We start from the raw sequence: 24,980 nt of genomic DNA on the forward strand, positions 1-24,980 counted from the left end.
CAGTCACCTCTGTGGCTGCGGTGACCTGGCGGGCTCCCCGGGGGAGGCAGCCCCCAGCTTTTCTGTCTCCTGCCCGCCCCATGCATCTGCTCCAGTTTGCACACCCAGTCCTTGGGCCTCCCGGGACCCCGTGCCACGGCCAGGCACAGGGGGTCTCCCGGACAGGGCCAGCCCTGAGCCCAGGGGCCAGCTGTAGGCCCATCTGCCTTGCTGGCTCCTGCTCTTTTCTGCTGGACCCTGGGAAGGACCCACAACCCTAGGGCCCTGGGGTCTTCGGAGAGGTGCTCAGTGTCCCCAGAGGAGACTCGTCCTGTGTCCTGACCCTGGGCAGGTGGCTGGCCCCCAGGTCAGTGTAGACGTCCTCACTCATCCCTGCAGGTCCCCGTCTTCTGTTGGGCCTGGTACCCCTGAGGCAGGAGCCCTGGTTGCTTTCAGAGAAGGACTAGCTGTGCCCACCTGCCCTGCGCTAGGGGTCACCCTGGGCTCCACTGCCCCCCCCCCCCCGCCCCTTGGCAGCCCTGCCTGCAGTACCCCCTGTTACCTCCAAGCCCCCGGGCCCCCTGTTACCTCCAAACCCTCTGTCTCTCCGACTAGGATTCCAGTAACTTTTTCAGCCAGTTCCTGAATCCATTAACATTTTTTTTCCTTCTAAAGTCTTTTTCTTTGTTCCTTCTCTGGCGGGGGAGGGGAGGTAATACCTCTTTACACCCCCTCCCCCCCTTTAAAGGCTCTGGAAAGGAGAGCAGATAAAGAAGGCTGGTCCACTGCACTGGACAATCCGAGGCTGCTGTGGGTTTGGGGAATTCTGATGTGCAGCCCCTGGGCGACAGCAGCCGAGCATAACCTGCCGGCACGTCCCCCCTTTCGGAAACATTCCCCGCTCCCCCCTGCGCCATGAATTCCTACAGGGCGCCCGCTCGGCCAGGTGCTAGGTGCCTTCTCCTTGCTCCTGGCAGAGAGCAGTTGTGCAGGAGCCCGGGACAGCGCTGCTGGGTGGAGCTCAAGGGACAGACGCTGAGCCCGTCTGGGAGGCCTGGGACTTGTCTCGGTGCCATCAAGGTCAAGTCCAGACGGGATGTGCTCAGGTCAGCCAGGCGGGGAGACCCGCAGTGGGTAGATGGTCAGTGGGACTAACCCAGCCGCCAGGGGTAAAAGTAACTCCCCCCATCTCAGGCGGGGCACAGGCTGGTCTGCGGGTGGTCCCGAGGGATGGGGGCGCCCTCCCAGCCAGGCCCGCACTGGCCCAGGAATAGCACCGGTCACCTCTGGTCAAGCGGCTCAAGGAGCCACACTGGGTCTCAGAGGTGCGGGTGGGTCAAGCGCAGCCTACGAGGAAAGCCCCCCAAGCCTGAGCACCACCCTGGGGTGGGGGTGGGGCCAGGAGAGGCGCTGGGGGTCAGGGCAGAGCCCAGGGCGCTGGGGGGGGGGGTCCGCAGGGGCGAGGGGCGGTTCGGCTGTCGCCGTGGGGAGCAGAAGGCGAGCAGAGGGGCTCCGGCTGCGGGCCTGGCTCCGGGGCAGAGCCCGGGGCTTCCCCAAGCCACCCCGTCCCCGGATTCCCCGCGACCAGGTCCGCGCGCAGGCGGCCGCGGTACCCACCCGCCTCTCGGGGCTTTCCTGCGCGTCCCGGCCCCCAGCGCCCCGCCAAGGCCGTGGCGACCCCGGGGCGAGCGCCGAGGCCGCGGTCCGACCGGGCAGGGCGGGGGGGGGGGGGGGGGGGCTCTGGGCCACTCGGGCCGCGGGTCCCGGGAGGGGCTCCGGCTGCGGCCTGGCGGGGCGGGGAGGGGGCAGGGACCCGGCGAGGCGACCCCGAGGCCGCGGGTGCAGGAGCGCGGGGCTGGCGGCCAGGCTCCCCGCGGAGCGCCCGCCCTCCCCGGGGCGCAGCCGCAGGGCTCGCTGGGCTCCCGCCCCGAGCGCCTGCCGCGCCCACCCCCGCCCGCCTCGGCCCCCGCGGCCGCGTCCCTGCGCCCCGCCCGGTCCCGCCTCGCGACGCGCGGTGAAGTGTAAGACCGCCCCGCCCCGGGCAGCCGGCTTGGCGGGGGAGGCCGCGGCGACGGGGGACCCCCGGGCCCGGGCCCCGCGCCCTGCAGAGCTCGGCTCTCCCCACGCCCTGGGGGCCCCCGCGCCTCCCCCAGGCCTCCCCCGCTCCTGTCCCCGCCTCCGCCTGGCTGTGCGGCCGCAGGGTCCGGGGGGCCACCCCCTCGGGTGCGCGGTGGGCCCCGGCGTGAACCCCCCCCGCTCCGCCCCGGCCCCGCCCCCGCGCTCGCCCCGCCCCGCTCGCCCCGCCCCGGCCCCGCCCCCGACCTCACTCCTCCCCGCTCGCCCCGCCCCGGCCCCGCCCCCGCGCACGGCAGTCGGCGGAGCCGGCCCCGCAGCAGGAGCCGCCAGCCCGGGCCGGGCGCTCGGGGCACCTCCGGCCGCTCCCGCTCCCGCTCCCGCTCCCGCTCCGGCTCCCGCTGCCTCTGCGGCTCCCGCTGCCTCTGCGGCTCCCGCTCCCGCTCCCGCTCCCGCCCCGGGCGGGCCATGTCTCCGGCCCCGGCAGCCGCGCGCACCCAGGCCCGGCGATGAGGAGCGGCGCGGAGCGCAGGGGCAGCAGCGCCTTGGCGCCCCCCGGCTCGCCGCCCCCCGGCCGCGCGCGCCCCTCCGGCCCCGACGCGCCCCCCGCGCCGCCGCCGCCCGCCACCGGCCAGCCCCGGGCCCGGGACGCGGGCGATGTCCGCGCGCAGCCGCGCCCCCTGTTCCCGTGGAGCAAGTGGAAGAAGAGGATGGGCTCCTCCATGTCGGCGGCCACGGCGCGGAGGCCGGTGTTTGACGACAAGGAGGACGGTGAGCGCGGCCGCTCGGGGGCGGGGCCGGGCGCGTGGGGGCCCTGGGATCGCCCCGCGTCGGGACACCGCGGCGGGGGGGGGGGCGTCCCGGGAGGCTCGGTTTCCCGGGAAACTCGCGCAGGGAGCCCGAGGTGCCCACGCGCCTGCCGGGCTCCCGCCTGCGCCCTCGTGTCCAGCGGGGCAGCGTGGGGAGGGGGCTCGGCCGCTCGGCCGCCCACCGTGGCCAGGGCTGCAGGTTCTCCTTCTCCTTTTAGGGGCGATGTGCAGGCTCCGTGAACTCTGCACCTGTGCGTGCGCCTTGGCGAAGGAAGATGCCCGCCCCACAGGTGGCGGGGGCCAGGCCCTGGGAGCTCTGGGTCTGGCCTGCCCGGTGGCCGGGTGGCCGAGTGGCCGGCGCCGCGGGCCCAACCTTTGCATTCAGATGTGCAGCAGAGGTGGCTTTGCCTTTGTGCAAAGACCTGCCCTCTGGGGACCCCCTTGGAGGGTTTCCCTTCAGGTCCCCTTGCAGGTGACGCTGCTGGCCCGGGGGACCCGTATCTCTTGAGCGGCCATGCGGAGGCAGGTGCGCCGGGGAAACAGGTGATAGGCCACCTTTGACTCGGCGCCTACCTGTGGGGAAGGTCCGCCTCTGGGCACCGTGGTACAGTCACAGCTCTTTTCTACAGATGTCATGCGGATAACTTAAATGGTACGAGGATGACACATTTGATGTTTTTTTGACATTTTCTTAAAATAGTCGAAATATGCATTTTGCATTTTGTAGGCAGCCTGCAGAGGTAGGATGGGTCTTTTATAATTTTAGAGCACAGCTCAGCACAAGAGCCCAAGCTATTTATTCTGATAAATAATTTAAGCATTAAAGGAAATTACCGGAGTACGACCTCAGGCCAGTGGGGATGAATGTGCAGGCCGCGTGCAGGCGGTCACCAGGGCGATGGAGAGGCTGCTGTGGCTGCAGGGTGGGGGGGTGCTGGCTCCGCCGAGCCTGGCCTGAGCCTGGCCAGAGCCTGGCCACGGCCAGCGGGCGGCGGGGGGGGGGGGGGGACACGGGTGTTGGACTCGCCGAGGTGCCTCCCCGGCTGCCACATCAGCACGGCGTGTTCCCGGTCTGCCCGTCATCGTGTTCCGCACTCTGGGGCCACGGAAGTCACTGCTGTGAATGTTCCCCTGTGTTCTACACTTTTGTTTTTGGTGTGGATCTTCCGAGTAGAGACAGCGCAGGGTGAATCAGGAGCCGGTCAGGAAGCACATTGACGTCTCGCTTCTCCGGCTGCGGGATGAGAGAATGTCTGAGAGACACGTGTGGGTTCGGCGCTGGCCGGTGTAGCCAAGAGCTGGCCGCCCTGTTCGTGCCTTCGCCTTGGGCTACCCGAGGCGGAGGACGCGGAAGGAGAGAGACTGCTGTCGCGCCAGGGCCGCCTTGAGCGTTTCCGCGTAGGGTTCTGCTGTGTGCTCACAGTATGTCACGTCTCAGATTTCAAGGATCATTAAAAAGGCAAAAAGAGCACAGGATCTGTTTCCGCTGCTCACGGTCTGATTTGAGGATCCTCTCAGTCACCCCTTTACCTGCCTGGAGGAGGCCGGCCGCCGCTGGAGCAGCTGCTGCGGGCGGGTGGGAGGTGGCTGCCTTGGCTACAGGTGCTTGCGCCTTAGGACACGTGACCGTCGGGGACAGGCTCATCGCTCGGCACAGCGGCCACGTCCCCGGATCGCACGCACCTCGGGACTTACCTGGGCTTTGTTTGGTGAGATTGGGAGGCTGAGCCTGGCCTGGGCTCGGCCGCCCCCGGTTACCTGTGTCTCGCGTTTGCGCGGCATCGCCGGGGCACGTACAGCTCAGGCGTCAGGGCACACGCTCGCGGAGAGGGCCGCGGGTGTATCTAGAGGCAAGGACTGGGGTTCGGAAGGGAGGGGGGTCAGGGGGCGTGCCGTGGCGCCTGAACCCCCGCGCTCTTGCAGGCCGGGGTGCAAAGTCACCCCTCCTCGCCCCTCCAGACAGGGCTCGCCTTACTTTGTCGGCCCCGCTGCCAGGCGGGCTTGAAGAGGCGGCGGTGTTGTGCTGCAGACGTGCATTTACTGTGACTGCACGGTTGCCATGGCGACGGAAGTCCTTCGGATGAATTTTTTGGATTAAAACTCCCAATTAATATATCAAGTTTGGTATGCAGAGAGCAGGGAAAAAGGGAAACGGGGGCACTTTAACGCAGTGCCAGGTAAATCCCTGTGGTTGTGATGTCGACGAGACGTCCCGGTCCCCACCGGTCCCGCAGAGTGGAGTCTACAGCCCCCGGGCTGGCGCGGCAGGTGCCGGGCGCATGTCCAAGTTCTCGGCGCCTCTGCATCATGCAGGAGCTGGGGCACCTTTCCCTACCCACCCCCCAGCCCCGCGCCTCCACCACGCGATCCCTCGCTGGGGACTTCAGGGGCTGAACCCGCCAGGGCACCCCAGGGCACCTGCCTTTCCTGTCGCCCTGACCCAGAGCTGCGCCAGTGCGGCTTGAGACCCCGCATGCGGTGAGGTTGCCGAGGGGCCTCCGGTGCCGCCTGCGGAGCAGGTGCGTGACCGGGGGGACGGGGAGGGCCTCTCCTTCACAGTCGTGGCCAGCGCCCGAGCCCCATGTGACAGCAGCTTACCAGCGGGGAGTCACTAACCAGGTGCAGGTTTGCTCCCCGCAGAGCAACCTGGGAGGAAGGGAGCCCTTGAAGGCGGAGGACGCTGGCCCCCGGCCAGGTGGGGGTGGGGGTGGGGGGCGCGCCAGGGCAGGAGGCCGCCAGATTCTCAAGTCACCTTCCTCGGAACGTAAAAAAAGCCTTTGTCTTTTTCTGATTATAGAAGCATCAAAATATATAAATGCATGTGCTTTCCTGTTTTTCTTGAAATTGTCCTAAATAGAAGAATCCCGACGCACGTAGGTTCAGCACCGAGGCTCTGCACAGTGAACGTGCGCTGTGCCTCTCCCGCTGCCTGGTTCTAGGAATGTTCTCACACTTCCAGCGCCGGAGAAACACTGTCTTTTCCCTTCACGCAGAAATGGGATCGCGATCCATATATGGTTTGGTCGTAACCTGCTCTTGCTCAGCGGGGTGTCGCCCACGTGAGGGATCTACAGCAGCGTTGTGGGCGCCTCACGGCCGGGCGCAGTCCTCCAGCCTGGCTGGGCGCTGGCCTCCCCGGCGCCTGGTCCCCGCCCCCTGGAAGTTGCCGTGGCAGCGCAGCACCCGGCCTGGCAGGCCCTGCTGGGGCTCCCACGGGCGGCGGGCGGGTCGCTGCCCTTCTCCCGCCTCTGGGCATGTACCCTGTTCCCGGTCACGTCATCTCCCACTATAGGACGCCGCTCTGTCTGCCTTCCTTCAGTATCACAAGCGGCCTGGCAGTGGGCACGTCCGCGTGTCCGTGTTCCTGCACTGGGGAACGAGCTTGCCGCCCCAGGGCTGTGTCCCTGTCGTTTGACCGGCCGGCTTCCGCAGGAGCCGTCATCTGAGAGCCTGCCGCTGCCCTGGGCGCTGCTTCCAAGGCGGCCACCAAGGATGTGGCTGCTGAGTGCGGGGTGACCAGACCGACGGGGCAGCAGACAGGGAGCGGCCGGGGAGGGGCAGCAGGGCCGAGACGTCCACGGAGCCGCCTGGACGGGCGACCAGCCATCGCTTGCTCTGGGCATGCTCAGAAGTCCTCTTGCCCCGAATCCTCACCAACCCTGGCTGCTAGTGGGGTTTTAAGTTATTTTCTTTTTTAAGATTTTATTTATTTATTCACGAAAGACACAGAGAGAGAGAGAGAGAGCGGCAGAGACAAAGGGAGAAGCAGGCTCCATGCAGGGAGCCCAATGCAGGACTGGATCCCAGGAACCCGGGGTCACCACCTGAGCCAAAGGCAGGCGCTAAACTGCCGAGCCACCCGGCCGCCCATGTTTTAAGTTTTTGTAAGTTTTTGATGTATTAACGCGTTGAGCTCGTCTGCTTGCTGGTGGGATTGGTCACCTGTGTGCTTTCGGCCCTGGGAGCGTCCGTGTCCTGTGAATTGGTGGCAGCTCCCGAGCCCGGGCTCCTGCCGGGACCGTGGCCGCCGTGTCTTGGGCCGTCCCTGCCCACGAGGCCTTACCCTTGCACGGCCCCCGACACGTGCCTGTGCCATTTACCTTGCAGCACCGCTACGGGCGGGTTTTTTTTTTTTTTTTTTTGGTACGGATGTGTTTAATTTTTCTGTGGCCGGATCCATCAATAGCTTCCTTTCTGGCAGTTTCTGGCTTTGGTGTCGCGTTACTACCGTTGACGAACGTGCGTCGGCGCTTCCTTCCGTGTGGACGTGGAAACTTCCAGTCCGTCGGGAGTGCCGTGTGACGCGGCCGTGAGGTCTCCCCCCTGGGGCCCCCTGCTCTCTGAAGTCGAGCGCACTGGGGCTGTTTCTAAGTTTAAACCGTCCTTTGTCGTGTGTGCTGGCTGTGACCGGCATCTCCGCGCGCCGTACTCCGCGCCGCTTAGCGCTCGGTGCAGCAGGGCTCTTCTGGGCCCACGGCTCGTCCTGGAAGCGGCCGCGCCGCCGAGACCCTGGCGGGTTCCCAGAGCTGTCGGGTTGCACTCGGCGTGGGCTTTCTCGTGCTCGCTCGTGTCACCCGTCACTTCACGGAGCTTGTGCCCTATTTTTCATCCGCATCTCCGAGAGCTCGCGGGGCGGAGGAGAGCAGCTGGGTGCACGCGGGGCTGGCCCGACACTGTATGAGGCCGTAGTTTGGGGGTCAGGCCCCTGTTTGTTGGGAGGCTGTTTCCAGGGGGCACGGCCTGGAGCGTCAGGAGTGGCACGGGGCGGGGTGGCGGGCTGACCGGGGTTCCCACCCCTCCCTGCGCGCAGGCCTCCCGTGCTGGCTGCAGACCCCGGGGCCCTACCGGCCGGTGGAACCGCGCCGAGTCCCGTGAGGTGGGTGTTTGGGTTCAGGTTGGGCAGGAGGGCACGCAGGCCCCTTGGGAAGCCCCCTTGCACGTCCGTTCCTGGGTTTCGGGGCTCCCGGGCCGCACCCCAGCTTCCCCGAGGGCCTGTGGGCAGCCGCGAGCTCGCTCGCTGTGTTTCTCCCTGCGTGGCTCACAAGGCTGGTCCTAGAATGGACTTGGGACCTACTGTCACGTCAGCTCTGCCTGCCTATCCATCTGGTTGTGTGTTTTAAAGTGCTAAAAATAAGCCGATTTTCTTTTAAAAATTTAACCACCCAGCTCTCCAGCCGAGAAGTAACGTGGGAATGCGACGGGCGTGTTTGCTCGGGGCTTCTCCCGGGGGTGGCGGTCCCAGGTGAGCGAAGCACGGAGAGCGCTGACTGTGCCCAGGGTCAGGGCAGCCCGAGCGGGGTCCCCGCCCCCCCGTGAGCCCGGGACTGCAGATTCCCACCCCGCGGGTCTGCGTGGGGCCCAGGAGCCTGCAGCTCCCACCAGCTCCCCCGCGACGCTGCTGCGCCCGAGCTTGGATCCACTCTGGGTGGGGAGGGCTGAGCAGCTGTGCGGCAGGGGTAGCGGTGGAGGCCGGGAGCCCCGGGGCTCGGGTGGGGACCCCACGCTGCTCCCCCTCTGGGGTCATGCTGGCTCTCACCGTGAAGCCGCCGGAGAGGGCTGGCCCCGTGCCTCGGGTGTTCTTATTTCCACGTCACTCCTCCCAGGGACGGCCTGTTACACACGGAACCACACGTTTCCACGGCCTCCCTTTATTGTGCGTGGGGACTCGCCATCGTTCCTCTGACCCCTTCCCAGGGCTGCTGGTGCGAATGCCGCCAGCTGGGGCGTGTCGATGCTCCCTCCCAGAGCTGGCTGCTGGGGGCCACTTGGCTTCCCACTGCATCCGTGGGGAGCATGGCGGGTGGGGCCCCACGCCTGTGGCCTCCCGGGGCGGATGGTGCTGTCTGCCCTCCTGGGGACCCGGGCAGCCGCTCTGGCCCCCTTTAAGCCACTTGGTTCCTGTTTCAAGGGCTGGTACCCAGTTCCCCGTCTGCGGGAAGCCTTGGGCAGCGCGGGCCCAGCTGGCACTTTCCCCTGCCTGGCGGAGACACGCGCAGCCTGGGCCTCCCCAAACCTGCCCACTCCACGGCCGCGGGTGTCGCCCTTCCTGCTGGCGGCTGTGCCCACGAGCGCTCAGCCCTCCCTGCCCCTGCCCCCCTGCCTCCCCATCCCTGCCCCATCCCTGCTTCCTGTCCCTGCCCTGTCCCTTTCCCGTCCCTGCCCATCCCTGCCCTGTCTCCACCCTGTCCCTGCCCCATCCCTGCTCCCCATCCCCATCCCACCCCTGCCCCGTCCACTGAGTGGGGTCACTGTCACCCCAGAGCTCCTCGCGTGTACGGCCTGCCCACCGGGCTGTGAGCTGGCTGTGTGCCCGCAGGACGTGCTGGGCTACTTTTCTCGTCTCCGAACACCGGCTGGATCCAGACGCTGAATGATTTTAATGATCAGGATTTGAGACAATTTGGAAGAAGCTGTAATTAATAAAATTATTGTTATTTTTAAAATCTGGGATGCCTGCTTCATCAAAAAAAAATGTTTCTTTCACTGACCTACAATCTATTATTTTAAAAACCAAGGCGAGGACCGCGTGGCCGAGGGCGGAGAGCAGCCTGGGGCTCGTCCCGCGTGGCTCCGCTAGCCGCGACGGGGGCCGCCTCTCTGTCCCCGCTGCCCCCCCGCGGTGTGACACGGACGGTCCCCAGCTCGACGGCTCAGGCGCAGGCCCGTGTCGCCCCTGTGAGAACCCTGTGCGTGTTATTTAGGTTCCGAACAAGGAGATGGTGTGGGTGGGAGTCAGTGTCGCCCCCAATTTATTAAAAATAGGAGCTGAGCACATTCACTTTCTCACAGCGATTTTGAAAGTTGACTTCAGAAAGGTCTCTGCCTTCAGAATTCACATCATGACTCCTCGTGCTCTGTATGCAGAAGGCACAACTTGTGGCAAAAGCAAGAAATAGGCGACTTTGTCATTTCTTTGTGAGCGTCAGGCGGGGTGTGGACGCGCACGCCTTCTCCAGGGCGACCCCGCGGGGCGAGGAGGGGGCTGCTGGGTGCTTGGTGCGTCGGGCCCCCCCCGGCACCCGCTGGCCGCTGTCCTTCCCCGGGGCCGGGGCCGGGTCTCCGCACCCCTGTTTACTGCTGGGGACAAGCTGCCCCGCGACCTGTGACGCGGCGACACCTGTTCTCGTTATTTGTCATGACTGGTCAGGGCCACCGGGGCTGGGCCGGGTCCCCCCGCCACTCCTGCCGACGCGGGGCCTGGTTCGCAGGTGGAACGCAGGCGGGTCACGTCCTGGGGTGTCGGGTCTTGCACCCGCCGCTATTTGTTACCTATTCCTGTCACCTGTTACCTAACACATCGCCTCAAAACTTGGCTCAGAGCGGTCCCCTCGGCTGTTTCTGTGGCTGGCGGGTGGGGAGCGGCCCTTCCCGTGCACGTGGCTCGGGGCCCCGTGGGGTTGCCGTGCAGCTGTCGCCGTGGCTGTGCCGCCCGCAGCTCGGGGGGCTGCTCCCCACACGTGGGCTTCCCCTGGGGCTGCTCACGTGGCCGTGCACCGTGGCCGCCGACCTCCCCGGGGGCCAGGAGATGGGGGGAAGCCGCAGTGCCGTCCGGGACACAGGTTGGCGGCCACAGCCTGTCGCCTCCACCTTATGCCGTTGGGCCCACGTCGCTGTGTCCCGCCCACCCTCAGGGCGTATCTTAAACCACCACTTGCCCTCCGTGGTCTCAGGGCTTCTCCGTGTCCACTGGTCACGGGCGAGCGGGCCGTCCTCCCCACACCAGGCGTGCTGAGGCTGAGGCTGGGGCACGGCGTTGGTGGGGACGGGCACCGTGTCACTTCCACCGAACTCCGCGGTCCGGCTCTAGTCCAGGAGGGGGGTGCACGGGGCCAAGGCTCTGCACCTGGAGCAGCCGGGGCGGGGGCGGGGGTGGCTGCCAGAGAGCTGGACGGGGCGGGAGGGGGAGCGAGGGGGAGGGAGGGGGGGCCGGGGGTTGGGGATGAGCGGAAGCCCCGGCCTGGCTGTGTCACCCGCCTTCCCAGCATTGGGTGAGTTCCCTCTTGGCCGCGTGAGACCCGGGGCCGCGCGGGATGTCAGCGTGAGGACCCGGTGCCTCCCAGCACTGCGGCTGCTGATTCGAGCCCCCGGGGACCCTGGGGACCCTGGGACATGCTGAGCTCAGTCCGGGCCTCCGAGGGGAGGCGCTGTGAGCCCGAGACCCAGGAGGCCGTGCACCTGCCGCTCCCTGGGTCCCCACCTGCTCACAGGTGCTCCCCCGGGAAGGTGGCCGTGGCCTGGCTTCAGAGTCCCCTTCGCTGCCCCGGGGACCTGCCTGTGACCCCGCAGGGTCATGTCTGTCCTTTGGCGTCTCCTTCTCTTCAAGAATCAAGGTCCCCTTGTGTTCCTGACATCGTAGTTGAGCTCCGCGGGCGGCAAGGATCTGCAAAGTCCGCACATGACGGGGACAGTGGGGCGCAGGGACCCGGGGAGGAAGGCAGCCGCCGAGCGGGGCCCTGTCCCCACGTGTGTGCCCGGCGCGGGCCTGGGCTGGGGGCCGTGTGGCCGCGTGTGCCGGGGGAACCCTGGGCCTCCTGCCGGTCCTGCCAGGTGCTTCGGGCGGTGAGCGGGAGCCAAGGGGGTGCTGGTGGGCGCAGGGGGTGCTGTGCAGGCTTATGGGGCACGTCGACGGAGACCCTGGACCACCAGGGGCGCATCCCTTGGGACCGGGAGTCGGCCAGTGGAACCCCCCGTTAGTGGCACTGTGACAGCCTTTGCCCCGAGCCCACGGCGGTTAGAGTGCGTGGAGGTCAGGCCCAGTCCATGAGGCGCCCCTGGCAGCGGGTTGGCACGACACTGAGCTAGACGCTGTGGGGACGGGGACAAGCCCGAGAGGGGACCCTGTCCCCGCGGCCTCCCCGCCGCTCCCCACCTGCCCCCGCTGACCCAGCTCCTTCCTGGGCCCCGGTGTGCGGGGGACACGTTCGTGATCGGGCGCGATGATTAACGGCCTCCCCGTCACCCTCAGACGTGTCCTGCTTTGGGTGACGGATTACGAGGCTGCTCATCTCGCGCCAGACATTCTCGCCAGGATGATCCCTTTTTTTTTTTTAACTTTATAGCTTTTTATTATATAACCAAAAGTGACAAGAAAAAATATGAGGAAATCCAGCGTCTTATGTAACCTCAGCCCGGATACCACAGCCTCGAGTGTTCCTCGTGCCGCCCCCCCCAGCCCCCATCCACGCTCCATGCACACAAAGCACGTATGACTCTTTAGAAACTTTTTCCTTGATCTTTTAGATTTACAGCAAAGCCGGGAAGGCAGCGCAGCGAGTCCTCACGCCTTGTTTCCGTGCATGTTGAAGTCGGTGCGGCGCGTACGTGGGGAGCCCTCAGGGATGCGACCCCGTCCTGGCCGGGGCCGTCTGGGGGCGCGGATGTGCAGAACAGGTGTGTGCGGTGTGCACGTGTGTGCGGGTGTCCGTGTGCACGTGCGTGCGTGTTGGGGGATGTATCTAGGGGAGCAGACTCGCACAGCCGAGGAGGCCAGGTGGGCGCGTGGGCTGCGGGCCTGGGAACCCGCGAGGCGATACGCAGTTCCGGGCCTAGGGCAGGACCTGAGCTGCGCCCACCCGGGCGGCGAGGCAGGAACAAGGGGAGAAGCCCCCCTTCGTCTGTTAGGGCCCCGCTGGCTGCGCACCTGCTGCAGCGAGTCCACGGATCCCGGCACCCACGCCACCCGGAAGCACCCCAGGCAGGGCAGGACGGCGTGGTCGGGCGCCGTGGGCAGTCACGCTGACCCGGGGATTGACGGCCGAGTACCCCAGGGCCACGGTCCAGTCCGGCTTCCTGGGTCCTCACGCATCGTGTCCGGCCACGGGCTCGCTCCTGGCGGCCCTCAGCCGCTCCCCGTGTGGTGACCCGACGTTCGGGCGAGGACGGGCCAGGTGCTTCGTAGGATTTGCGTGCGGTCTCCGCGTGGATACACTGGGGACGGGCACGGGCTGGCGCCCTCGGGTCCTGCCCTCGGCCGGGGCGTGTCTGCTGCCTGCACGTGCTGACCCTGTCCCCTGGCTGAGCCGCGCCGCAGGGGCCTCCACGGCCAGGGGACCGCGCCGTCCCCTCCACGCTGACCTGTTGGGAGGAGCCTGCACTTCCGGGCGGGCATCCTGCTCCATGCCCTTGAGGGAGGCGGCGTGTGCGTGATCAGGGACGCTGCACAGGTCCGTGTCTCCTGCCCCTTGGCACGGTGCTTGTTCTGTGCTTCCGGCCGTAAGCCAACGTGGCCTCGTCCCTGTGTCTCCCGTGAGCCCAGCAGTGGCCGCTGCATCCTGGCCACGCGCCGAGGCTGTGCTTTGTCCCCACAGCCCTGGGTCAGCCCGTGTCCCGGGAGCTCCTGTCGGGAGCGGGGCTGCCGTGTGCTCCCGGGAAGCCCAGGCCAACCTCACGGTGGTCCCGTCGCCCCCCACCCAGGGCACCTGGTCTGCACGCCGCAGGCAGAGGGCGTGTGATGTGACGTGGAAACTGCTCGGGGGCCTCTGGGGGCCGCACACGGCCGGGCCTGGCGCTCGCGTGTCGCACGTACACGAGTCCGCAGAGCACCGGTGTCGGACGAGGCCCCGTGGCCATGATGGGTCGAGACGGGAACGAGATCCCTCCGTGATCCACCCGAATGTGACGAGGTCGTGAGCGTGGTCCAAGCCCTCAGGTCAGGCGCCCCTGCCCTGGCCGCTGCTCCGCCAGCCCCGCTCCGCCCGCCCCGGCCGTCTGTGGAGGCGCTGCCACGACACCCCCTCGTAACGCCGCCTGCGCGGCCCGAACCTGCCTCCCCGTCCCCTGGGGCGCCTGCTGCTGCGATGCCCCGGTGACCCCCGCGGAGCAGGAATCCGTGCACCTGGCGCCGTCAGCCTTTCGCCGGAGCTGGGGCTCTTTGGTGGGGGCACTGACGCCTGCGGCCCGGGTGCGGATCCCAGGTGTGGGCCCACAAAGTGTGTGCGGCCCTGCAGCCTGCCCCGGGGCATCTCGGGGGCCGCTGAGCCCGGGCCGCGGCCTGTGCTCGGGTCACGCTCGCAGCTGTTGGCTGGTTGGGCCGCGAGCTCATTCCGGAGGGTGGACGGGGCCGGGCACGGGGCTGAGTCCCAGGGACGCGGGTGCCAGCGAGTGGCAGCAGGCTCTACTTGTCCCTGCTGCTCTGCTCCCCTCATCCCGTGAGACTCCTCGAGACCCCGTTGTCCTTGCGGGTGTCCAGCCCCCCACGGCCCACGGCCCACGCTCCGGGGAAGGTCCCTCCATGTGGCTGAGAGTAGTGCCGGCCCCGGCGTCCTCATCCCTGAGCCGCAGCAGCACCCGTCCCGACCCCGCCTGGACCCCCTGCCTGAGGCTTCGGGCCGCCGCCACCGGGCCCCCGGCCGGCCCTTCTCTCCCGGCTCCGTCTCGCTACACTCACGCACCGGCCGCCTCAAATGTCATCCATATGCCGACTCCCAAATTTATATCTCCAGCCGGGACCTGCCTCCCACGTTCCGGACTTTTCTGTCCAGCCTCTGACTCGACACCGCCACGCGTGTGTCTCATACGCTCCAATCTGGCCCCTCCCAACTCCAGTTCTGTTGCCCCAAGCCTTGACCCCGCCCCCCGGGGCCGCGTGTCCTCACCCGGCCCCCCGGGTCCCCTGCTCCTGCTGCTCCGCGCCCTGCGCGGCCCTGCCTGCCCTCTGCCCCGTCTGCTCCCGCCGGGCGGCCACCCTCCGAGCAGCGCCCTCTCTGTCCCGCCTTGCGGGCGTCCAAGCTAGTGGGACGGCTTGTCCGCTGCTCCTGGAGAGCTCGCCCCTCAGCCCCGTCAGACGAAGCGGCCCTGGCCCGGGGGTCCGGGCATGGGGAGGACCAAACACGGCGGGGGGGGCATGCACAGGGGGACCAGGCACGGGGAGGGTCCGGGCATGGGGGGGCCTGGGCACGGGTGGACTGGACACGGGGGGCCTGGGCACAGAGAGACCGGCCCCACCTCCCCGGCCGGCAGCAGCAGGGCGCGCTGGGCGGCTGGGCTCTGGCTCCTCTCCGGACGACTCTGTTCCAGCTTCTCTGGCAGGTGCTTTCTGGGCCGGGCTGTCCGCGCGGTTAGGCCAAGCCGCCTGGTCACTGGGAAAAGCGGCCCCAGGAAGCTGGGTTCTAGGGTGCGTCAGGGCCGGGGCTGCGCTGCCCCGGCTGTCGGGGAGACGGACTGCACTTGCCTTGGGGCCACGTGTGATGGATGAGTCTCGGCAGATGCAGGTGCAAGTGTCCCGAAAGCTCCTTCCCCGAATTAGGTTGGAAAGTGCGCGTGGGCTGGTTATGAAACGCACGTCTGACAGGAGCCGGGAGTCCGCTGATGAGCAGGTGTGTGCCTCGTGTCCGGGGCCAGGGCCGCGTCCCTCCCGGGGGGTCCTGGCGCCTCCTGGGGCTGTCACCGTGCTGGGGCGGCTTCGGGGCCTGCGTCGGGCGTGGCTTGGACCACAGGAGCCCTGGGATCCCATAGGCTGGGCCACCAGCCACTGCCCTGCGAGGGCTAGAGCCGGGCCACCGACCCCAGGCTGGCTCCGCAGCGTGGACATCCGGGCCCGGACCATTCCAGGTCTGGGGGCCGGTCCCCTGCACTGCTGTGCCCGCGGCATGCCCCCCTCCACACCCGTGACAGGCACACAGCCAGGCTCTGCCACGTGTCCCCAGGGCTGAGAACCACGTGCTAACCGCCGGGAGCACCGAGCCGCCCGGGAAGTGCCGTCGAGGCAACGTCGAGGGTCTGGGGGCGCGGGTGTCGCTTCCACAGTGTCCCCAGCCTGGCAGCGTGAGTGTGTGTGAGAGCCCAGCTGGCCGGGTGGACACCTGCGCCGTCCGCGTCCGGGAGGGGCCCCCGCTGGGCACACGAGCGTGCCAGGGTGTGCGTGCCCCACCATCCCCTCCGTGTGACACCTCGTCCCTGTGAGGTGGGAGGTGCTGTGCTCGGTGTGCAGGACCCTCGGTGCAGCCTTTGTGGGCTGCTGCCCGGGCGCTGCTCACTCCTTATGTCTTCAAGAAGCAGCTGGGCTCGAGGGCTCAGGGGCAGTTGCACGTCTGCGCAGGGGGCCTCGGATCCGAGAGACGCGCAGTCCTCGGGAGTTGGGACCACGGGGAGGGCGAGGCCTGCCGGCCTGCCGCGGCGTCTGTCTGTCCGTCCAGGCCGGGAGGTTAGGAGAGATGGTCGGGCGCCCATAGCGGACACAAAGCCCGTGCTGACTGCGTCCAGCGGCGCTGCAGGCCGAGATCCCCGGGCCGTGCGCAGGGTCGCAGGGCTGCGCCGGGGGGCCGGGAAGTGAGGTTTGTGCAGCGCAGCCTAACTGAGGGGGACGCGGCTCCTGGGTCCTTGGAAGGCTGAGCCCCCCGCCCCCCCCCCCCCCCCCCCCGTGGGGGACGTGCATCCTCGGACTCCGTGTGCAGAGTCATAGAGTGACAGCGCTACAGGCCGAGAACGCGGAGGGGACCCAAGTCACCTGGCTTCTGCCGCACAGGGCGGTCCAGTGGAATCCAAGAAACCTTTACCAAATGATCTCAAATTCCTCTTAATAAAAAAAAAAAAAAAAAAAAAAAGCAATGCTCCAGAGAACAGGGGTTTGCTCGTCTGCAGACCGAGTTAATTGAAAGGCCCCGAAGGCTCCGTTAATTACCCGATGCGCGGTGTCTCAGCTTCCGACGCGGTTGCCACGGACGTCACCGTAGCGAGCGGAGGACGGCAGCAGAGCGCCGAGAGCCGCCCTCCGCGACAGTGAGGCCTGAGAGGGGTGAGGTGGGAGCCGCGGTCCCGCGAGCGCCCTCTGACTGGTGGGGCCTTGGCCCCCGGGACACCGCGCAGGACGTGGGCAGGGCCTTGGGTTGAAGCCTCGAGGGGGCTTGCGGTTCCTGGGGGCTCGGGGAAGCCAGCCTCACAGACGGCAGCGCAGCGACCCGGCCAAGAAGACTGGCCTTCCGCCCGGAGACCATGCTCTTGCACGTGAGTGTGCATCCGTGTCCGTGTAGATGGACAGACATCGTCTCCGGGAGTCTCCTGTCGCGGGAACGTGCATCTCTCTCTGGCTCTCAGAGTGCACGAGGACAAGGCCACGTTGTGTCCACCCTGGGCTCTCTAGGGCCTTGCACATAGTAGGTGCTCAATAAATGCTTGTTGCGTGTCACCAAGCTGGGTGGAAGGAAGAAATGCATGAGTTGATGTGGACGTGGTCTTTCTGGCCACTTGGGTGTCACACATGCCAAGTCTCCTTCGGGCAATATTCTGGAGTGTGCAGGGGTCGAGGCCCAGACCTGCCCTCCTTTCTGGCTGGGCCGTGGGGGTGCTCGTGGGGCCTGGGGTGGAGGCCCCTGCTGGCCCACGGGGCGGCCGGCTGGTCTCAGAGGCTCTGCAGGGTCTCTCCAGCAGGAGACCCGGGGATCACGCCCTGAGCTGAAGGCAGACGCTCAACAGGTGAGCCACCCAGGAGCCCCTGCCTGTTAATTTTTATTTAAGTTCCATTTCAAGTTGATTTTTGTATTGATATGAAGGAAGGGTCAAGGTTCCCGCCACCCGTCCCTTCCTCCTTATCTTCCTCCCTCCCTCCCTCTCCCCACCTTCCCCGTCTCCCCTCTTCCTCCTCCTCCTTCTGCAGAAGGGATGTCTGTTTGATCTTTAAGCCAATACCAGACCGTATTGATTATTGTAGCTTTATGATATGTTTTGGAAGCAGCTGTGTTTGCCGTCCAACTTCGTTCTTTTTCAAAAAAGATTGTTTTAAAGATTTTATGTATTTATTCATGAGAAACACACAGAGAGAGAGAGAGAGAGAGAGAGGCAGAGACACAGGCCGAGGCAGAAGCAGGCTCCATGCAGGGAGCCCGACGTCCATCCTGGGTCTCCGGGATCAGGCCCTGGGCTGAAGGCAGATGCTCAACCGCTGAGCCGCCCGGGTGCTCCTGTTCTTTTTTCAGAATTATCGTGACTATTCCAGAGTCTTTGCCTTTCCACCTCTATGTTGGAATCACCTTGCCAGTTCCTAAGCTCTGCTGGCTGAGACACTGGTTGGGACTGCATTCGGAGACAATGGACCTCTTAAAAATCTCGAGTCTTCCAGCCACGAACATGGCAAATCACGCCGCTCACTCGGGTCCTTACTCTCGCTCTGCTTTGTTTCGTCCTGTCAGCGCAGAGCTTGCACACGTTTTGTTGAATTTATCCCCACACATTCAATATTTAGAGGCAGGCGCAGCACAGAGGAGTCAGCACTGACCTGGGAGTGCAGCCGCTGCACCGTGAGCCTCTTCCGCGAGCCCAAGAGTGCGGTGATCCCCCGGGGAGCCAGAGAAGGGGGAGGAGGGAGTGTGACACGGGTCGTCTCTGTGCTCACGCAGTCAGTCGAGAACAACAGCCTAGTGCTCGTCCACGGCCCCCCGCAGTAAGAAGCCTCCGGGTCGCGTGGAGGCCTCCGACAGGCGCTGCTACGTGGTGCTGGGGGACGCGAAGGAGACGTGGACGGAGGTTCCCGAGGGCAGCAAGGGCAGGAGGAAGACCGAGCCAGTCACAAGGACGCCATCTCCAAGATGTTCCTGCGTGGGCGCTTGGTCATCGTGGTCCTGCAGGCCTCGCTCATCCCTGGCGAGTACAGCCTCCTCCCGGTCAGAATTCTCTCCCTCATCCTGCGAGGACCTGCCCTTCGTAATGGGAATAATAAAGCCCTGTGTTTTTTCTAAAAAAAAAATAATAATAATAATAGTGAAATTTAGAAAGATGAATTGTTGGGACACCTTGAGGTGCTCAGTGGTTGAGCACCTGCCTTCTGCTCAGGGCGTGACCCTGGGGTCCCGGGATTGAGTCCCGCATCGGGCTCCCGGCATGGAGCCTGCTTCTCCCTCTGCCTGGGTCTCTGCCCCTCTCTCTGTGTCTCTCATGAATAAATAAATAACATTTTTAAAAAAATAAGAAAAATGAATTGTTGCGCATCGACTGTATCCCAAAACCTTGCTGCACTCACCGATTCTAGTATCTCATTTGTCGATTTCCTCAGATTCTATACGATCGCGTCGTCTGTGAACAAAGATACTTTTATTTCTTCCTTTCTAGAACTTTCTGCCTTAGCGCACAGTCTAGGATCTCGGCACAGAGTTGAGCAGAAGCGGGTGAGCCGGCACCTGGCGTTTGTCCTGATCTTAGGGGAAGGCGTTCGTAGCTCCCCCTCAGGTGCGGTGTCAGCTGGGCTTCTTCCCAGATGCCCTTATCTGGTTGACGAACTTCTTCTTCCCGGGTGCTGGGGGTTTTGCTTTCAAACCATCAGTGATGTTGAATTTTTGTCAAGTGCTTTTCTCATACCCGTGCAGGTGATCGCGTGATTTCCGTCCCTTCCTTGGCCAATGTGGTAAATTACGCTGTCTTTTGAATAGAATCCCGGCTTTGGGTCACTGAGTTGGGTTTTTATATGTTACCGAATTCAGTTTGCTAATATTACATTAATAATCCTGACGCCCGGGATCCCTGGGGATATCGGTCTAGATCTTACTTTCTCATAAAGCTCTCGTCTGGCTTTGGTATTAGGTTTATGCTGGTCTCACGATATGGGTCGGAGGGGCTCTCTCCTCCTCCGTTCTCTGAAGTATTGGCTGGAGTCCACCTGTGAAGCCGTTTGAGCCTAGTGTTTTCTTCGTGGGAAGATTTTACTTTATTTTAAAAGATTTTATGTATTTATTCATGAGAGACACACACAGAGAGAGAGGCAGAGACACAGGCAGAGGGAGAAGCAGGCTCTGTGCAGGGAGCCCGACGCGGGACTCGATCCCGGGACTCCAGCGTCACGCCCTGGGCTGAAGGCAGATGCTCAACCCAGGCGTCCCACCGTGGGAAGATTTTAATTACACATTCAGTTTCTTTACTGGAGACGACGTATTTGGATTTTCCATTTCTTCCCATGTTAGTTTTGGTGATTTGTATCTTTCAAGGACTGGAAGTTGCCTGTTTCGGCTAAGCTGGCGGCTTCATTGGCATAAAATCTTCATTTTCCTTCTAACATCCGTAGTGATGCCTCCCTTCCGTTCCTGATGTTGACGTTTTCTCTGTGACCAGGAATGATTAAACCTCTGACCCTTCCTTCCGTTGTGTCTGGGTTTGCCTCACAGCTCCTGGTCTGCTGCTGGGTGCGTGCATCGCTGGCGCTGACGCGTGTGTTCGGTGTCTGGAACCCGTGGCCGCTACAAGATGCCTCTCCTTACCCCCCCTTGGCTTCAAGTCTACTTTTTAAAACAATATTTTATTTATTCATGAAAAACAGAGAGAGAGAGAGAGAGAGAGAGAGAGACAGGCAGAGGGAGAAGCCGGCTCCATGCAGGGAGCCCGACGCGGGACTCGATCCCGGGTCCCCAGGGTCAGGCCTTGGGCTGAAGGCGGCGCTAACCCGCTGAGCCCCCCGGGCTGCCTGTATGTTTGCGTTTAAGCCTACAATTGTGCTGTTTGTCCTGTTTTTCCTTTATCCCCATGTGTTACTGGTTTGTCGATTGTTTATCAATTTCCACACGTCAGGACCTAAGGGGAGGGGAGTCTTGGTGGCCGCGGACGCCAGCACCTGAGACCCGTGACCTGAATGTGTCCCTGGTCTTCAGGACGTGGGCACAGGGCGGCAGCGCTAGGACCATGTGTCTGGACGGTCAGCGTGGTGCCTGCGTGGGACGGCGCTGCACCTGCCTCTTCCTGTGCCCTCTGCCACGAGTCCCCACCCCCGGCCCGCAAGCCTGCGCTCCCGGCTCCCCCTGCAGCCTGGGGGCCCCCGTGTGCGGTCTGGGTGGTCCCAGGCCTCGTTGGTCCTGGTCCTCTCCGGAAGGCCACATGCCTGTGTCCGGGGGATGCCTCCCTCAGTTGGCGGCGGAGGCCTCAGCAGCACGTCCCAGAACGTGGAGAATCCACGATGAAGAGCGGCCCCTTCTGCGCCCGTCAGGCTCCGACCGTGCCGTGCTCTTCGTCCCGCCCCCGTTCTCTCGGGCGTTCGGGGGATGGCTGTGCCCCGTGTTTCCCTCGGGCCCCCTGGCCTCCCGGTGCGGTGGGGGCTGGGCAGGGCCTGCCGGGACTGCCCGGGAGTGCGTGGGGAGAAGTGGGAGCCATCTGGGCCCGTGGGGGCGGAAGGGTGGGAGGTGACAGCTGGCGGTTTCCATGCAGTCGCCGCCACAGAGCAGCCTGCGGGCGCCAGCGGCTCATGCCAGTCGCTCTGGCGCTGGGTCATCTCCATGGCAGCCTCCGTGGGCACCCCTCTCCCCTCGGGGCTCCCGGCCTCTGCAGCTGCCGGGAGGCCGTCCCCACCCCCTGGACGCCGCTCCGATGGCTCCAGTAGCAAACTGTGCCCTTGCCTGCGTCCGGCCTCAGGCCACAGCCCCAGCCCAGGAGATGGGGGGTCTGGGTCGCCCGGCCAGGAAAGGCTGCCCGAGCCACGGCTTCACTCGCAGGGTGGGATCTTCGCCCCCGTGTGCTCAGGACACTTGCGGCTTCCTCGAAACGCCCACCACAGCCTGCTGTGCTGCGGCCCCCCGGCGGGCACTGCCCCTTGGGGTCGCTCGGCCAGCGGGCCCCTGGTGCTGAGCGCGGGGAGGGAAGGCCTTTCCGGGGCCGCCGGGGACGGCTTACACACCCAGCAGCAGGCTCCGGCGGGGCGACAGGTGCAGCCCCGGTCCTCCCGGCCCGCCCCATCCCAGTCACGGTTGGGCCCCCTGTCCATGCGGGGGAGCCACCTCCTCAGGCCTCAGCCTCCCGGGGCCCGGGAAGGCCCGTCCTCCTCTCCTGGGCCAGCCGAGTGGTCGCTGCACCAGTCCTGGCGTCTCCCGGGCGCCGTGCCCTCCCCTCCCTCTGGTGACCCCCACACAGGATGCAGCAGGATCACGTCCGCTGGTGAGCTCCGCGGAGGAGTGGCAGCTGGTGGCCGGGGCGTTTCAGTGATGCCCCGTCTCCTAGGGCGGCTGAGAGGTTGCAAGGCCCTTTGCTGCGTCTTCCTGGCCGCCCCTGACTTTGCTGTTTCTTTCCTCAAGGGGGGGGGGCTTCCCGACGAAGCCGAGGCCCAGCCGTGAGGGCAGCATGGGCTCACGGCCAGGGGCACCGACGGCGGCCGGCACCCAGCACCGGGGGGAGCCCGGGAGCCTCCCCGAGAGGACGCCGTGCTGCGGGCAGTGGGGCCGGTGCGTGGAGCCTCTCTGGTCCCAGCTGGTTCTCCGCTGTGCCAGGCACGTGTGGCCCAGGGAGGGGGCGGCCTGAGTCTGCTGCTCTCTCGAGCGCGGCGGTGGGTGGTTCCGCAAAGCCCGCGGGTGCACGGCGTCGGCGCCCCCGGAGCTCTGGCTGGATTTCCGGGGCGGCCTGAGCTCTTTGCAAGCGCATGTGGCTGCGGGTGGCGGGGATGCAGGTGCCCGGAGCCCCCTCTGCGGGACGAGGCACAGACACGCGGAGGAGCGTCTGCCCCTCCGGGTGGCTCCTGTCTCAGCCATGGGCCACGCGGTGGGGTCGCCGAGACTCGCGTGGGAGGAGCCCACGGGGAACGGCCTCCCCACCAGCAGAGGCTCCTGACCCGGCTCTGGGTCCTGGTTCCCACGGAGCTAGTGGCCCACCTCGGGCCCGGTTCTGCACCCTCCAAAGCCAGCGAAATGGGTTTCTTGCACCCGTGGGAGGGGCCGGCAGAGTAAGTTAGGGAGAGCTGTGCAGGACCTAGTTTTATGTCACATGTGACGGGGTGTGTTTTTTTTTTTTTTTTTTGATAAATACAGAAGCATAAAGAAGAAAAGAAACCCGTAATCTCACACCCAGATAATCCCTATTGGCACAAAACTGTCCTTCTTGAGCAGGGTGTAAACGTTTCAGCCGCACAGAGATGCAGGGACGGGAGGTCCTGCACACGCGTGTGCCTCTGGGCGGAGTCGCGCGTTTACCGGCAGAAGCGGCCACGTGCAGGTGCTCGTGGTTTCATGGAAACTTTACACGGTCTCTTCGGGACGTCTTCGTACAGGCACAGAAGCCTGCCTGGGCTTTCACTCCACACAATGCTCCACTCCGCGGCTCTGCACACCCGGGGTGTCGGGGACCCTTGGGTTTTGGAATTGTGAGTTGTGAACACGGTGCTCGATGGGCCTCTGTGAGCTGAGCGGCCGTGGAACCCGATGGCGGGGGCGGTATTGCCTGGAGGAGCGAGTGTGCCCGATGGCTGGTCCCCGAGGCTGGCAGCCCCAGGGGGGGGCCAGGCCTTACCCCCCCAACCCCGCCGCCACACCGCGCCGCCTCCAGCCCTGGGGGGAACCGAAACTTGCCGTTTGGCAGGTCAAGGCACCATCTTCCTCCTCGCTGACACTTTTCTGCCGAGGATGAGGCGGGCACGGTCTCCTGCCTGACCCGCCCATCGGGCCTCTTTTCCTATCCGGGTGGGTTTCTTACTAATTTCTACAGGTTCATTTGCAACACGAGGAAATTAGCCCCAATTTGTCATATTTATTGCAAATACCCTTTCCCAGTTTGTAGTATTTTGACCTGAAAAGTGTTTATTTTTTTCTCTGTATAGGAGTTTCAATATTTTACATATAATTAAACTGATGCTTTTGGTAGAGTCTTTACTTTATGGTTTCTGGGGTTTGTCTCTCGCTGAATTATGAATAAATTCACTATAACTATCGTAGAGTTCTTATGGGTTCAGCCTGTGCACGTGTGTGTGCATGCATGTATGTGTGTGCATGTACATGTGCATGTGTGCATGTGGATATGGGTGTGCGTACTGTATGTGTGTCCCTGTGTCTGCATGTGTGCATATATGTGTACATATACACGTGCACATGTGTGCATATGGGTGTGCGTGCATGCAGTGTGTGTATATGTATATATGTGTGCATATGTGTGCATGTGGATATGAACATGTGTGCCCATGTGTGTGTGTCGTGCGTGTGCACTGCATGTGTGTATATACCTGTGTGTGCATGTGGATGTGGGTGTGTGTGCATGTATATGTGCATGTGTGCATGAACGTGCATGTGTGCCCATATGTGTGTGCGTGTACATGTGGATGAGCGTGGGTGCATGTGTGCACCCGTGTGTGCATGCATGTGCATGTGTGCATATGGGTGTGCACACATGTATGTGTGCACTTGTGTGTATATGTGTGCATTCACGTGCATGTGTGAATATATGTGTGCATGTGTGTGCATATGGGTGTGTGTACGTGTATGTGTGTGCCCGTGTGTGTATATGGGTGTGTGCATGTGTGCATATACGTGTGTGTGCATGTGGATATGAACATCTGTGCCCCGTGTGCATGTGTGTGCACCGCATGTGTGCATGTACCTGTGATGCATGTGGATATGGGTGTGCGTGCATGTACCTGTGTGCCGTGTGCATATATGCATGTGTGTGTGCGTGCACGTATGTGTGAACACACAGACGTCCACCTTGGCTGTGTTTGGATCTTATTTTGTTGTGAGGTCTGAGGAGGATCGAGCTTCGCGTCTTCCCTCTTCACATGCTGATTTCACCCACGTGTGTCCCGCACGCAGCTCTGGACTCTCGGGGTCTCTGTCCACGCACCCGGGTGGGTGACCTGGCTCTGGTTCTGCCGCAAACTACGCCCCTTGCAGGACCCCCGCCCCCCGCAAAGACAGTTAAAACTCGTGTCAGAGGGTAGGGTCTGCGGTGAGGGTGGTGGGAGATGAGGTCCCAGGGAATCTTCCTGAGCGGTCGGCCCCTTGGGGATCCCCACCCCGTCTCTCCCGCAGCGTGAATGTCTGTGGCTGCGTGACTCCAGCGGTGAAGGAAGAGCCCCCGCGGGTCAGAGCGCGGGCTGGCCCCAGGTGACAGGCGAGGATGGACGGGGCCGAGGGAGTGTTGTGTTGAGGCCCCGGGTGAGAAGCCAGTTGGAAAGCAGCGTGTGCGCACACATGTGTGCAAGGGGCACGGAGGAGAAACCTGTTCCGTCTGAACCTTGTCCCGTGCAGCCCCCTCCAGGTTGGGAACGGTGCCTGTGGGTGGTCCCAGGGGTCACAGGCCGGCAGGTGTTCGGGTGCTCGGGCCCCGGGACGCCCCATGTGCCGTCGGGGGAGGCGGCGGTGGGCACGGCCCCGAGACTGGCTCTCCCAGCGCCCCCTCGAGGAGAAGCCGGCTCACGTTGCCGACGTCCCGCTGCCCCGGGGCCTGCATGTGGTCATGGCA

The 24,980-nt window shown here is 64.6% G+C and overlaps 1 protein-coding gene across 2 annotated transcripts in view; it reads left to right on the forward strand.

The window, feature by feature from the left end:
- The first annotated feature begins 2,546 nt into the window (after positions 1 to 2,546).
- STK32C (serine/threonine kinase 32C) overlaps positions 2,547 to 24,980 on the forward strand; it is a 64,757-nt gene continuing 42,323 nt past the window's right edge. The window contains exon 1 of one of the 2 annotated variants that reach the window (XM_072804815.1): positions 2,547 to 2,823. In XM_072804815.1, the coding sequence (XP_072660916.1) occupies positions 2,562 to 2,823 (262 nt within the window). In that variant the 5' untranslated portion in view covers positions 2,547 to 2,561. Of the gene's footprint in view, positions 2,824 to 4,547; positions 4,571 to 24,980 lie in introns of those variants that run through there. The other variant, XM_072804816.1, reaches the window with a different exon arrangement.

The sequence above is a fragment of the Canis lupus genome, chromosome 29 (assembly GCF_048164855.1).
Source record: "Canis lupus baileyi chromosome 29, mCanLup2.hap1, whole genome shotgun sequence".
Classification (NCBI taxonomy): Eukaryota; Metazoa; Chordata; class Mammalia; order Carnivora; family Canidae; genus Canis; species Canis lupus.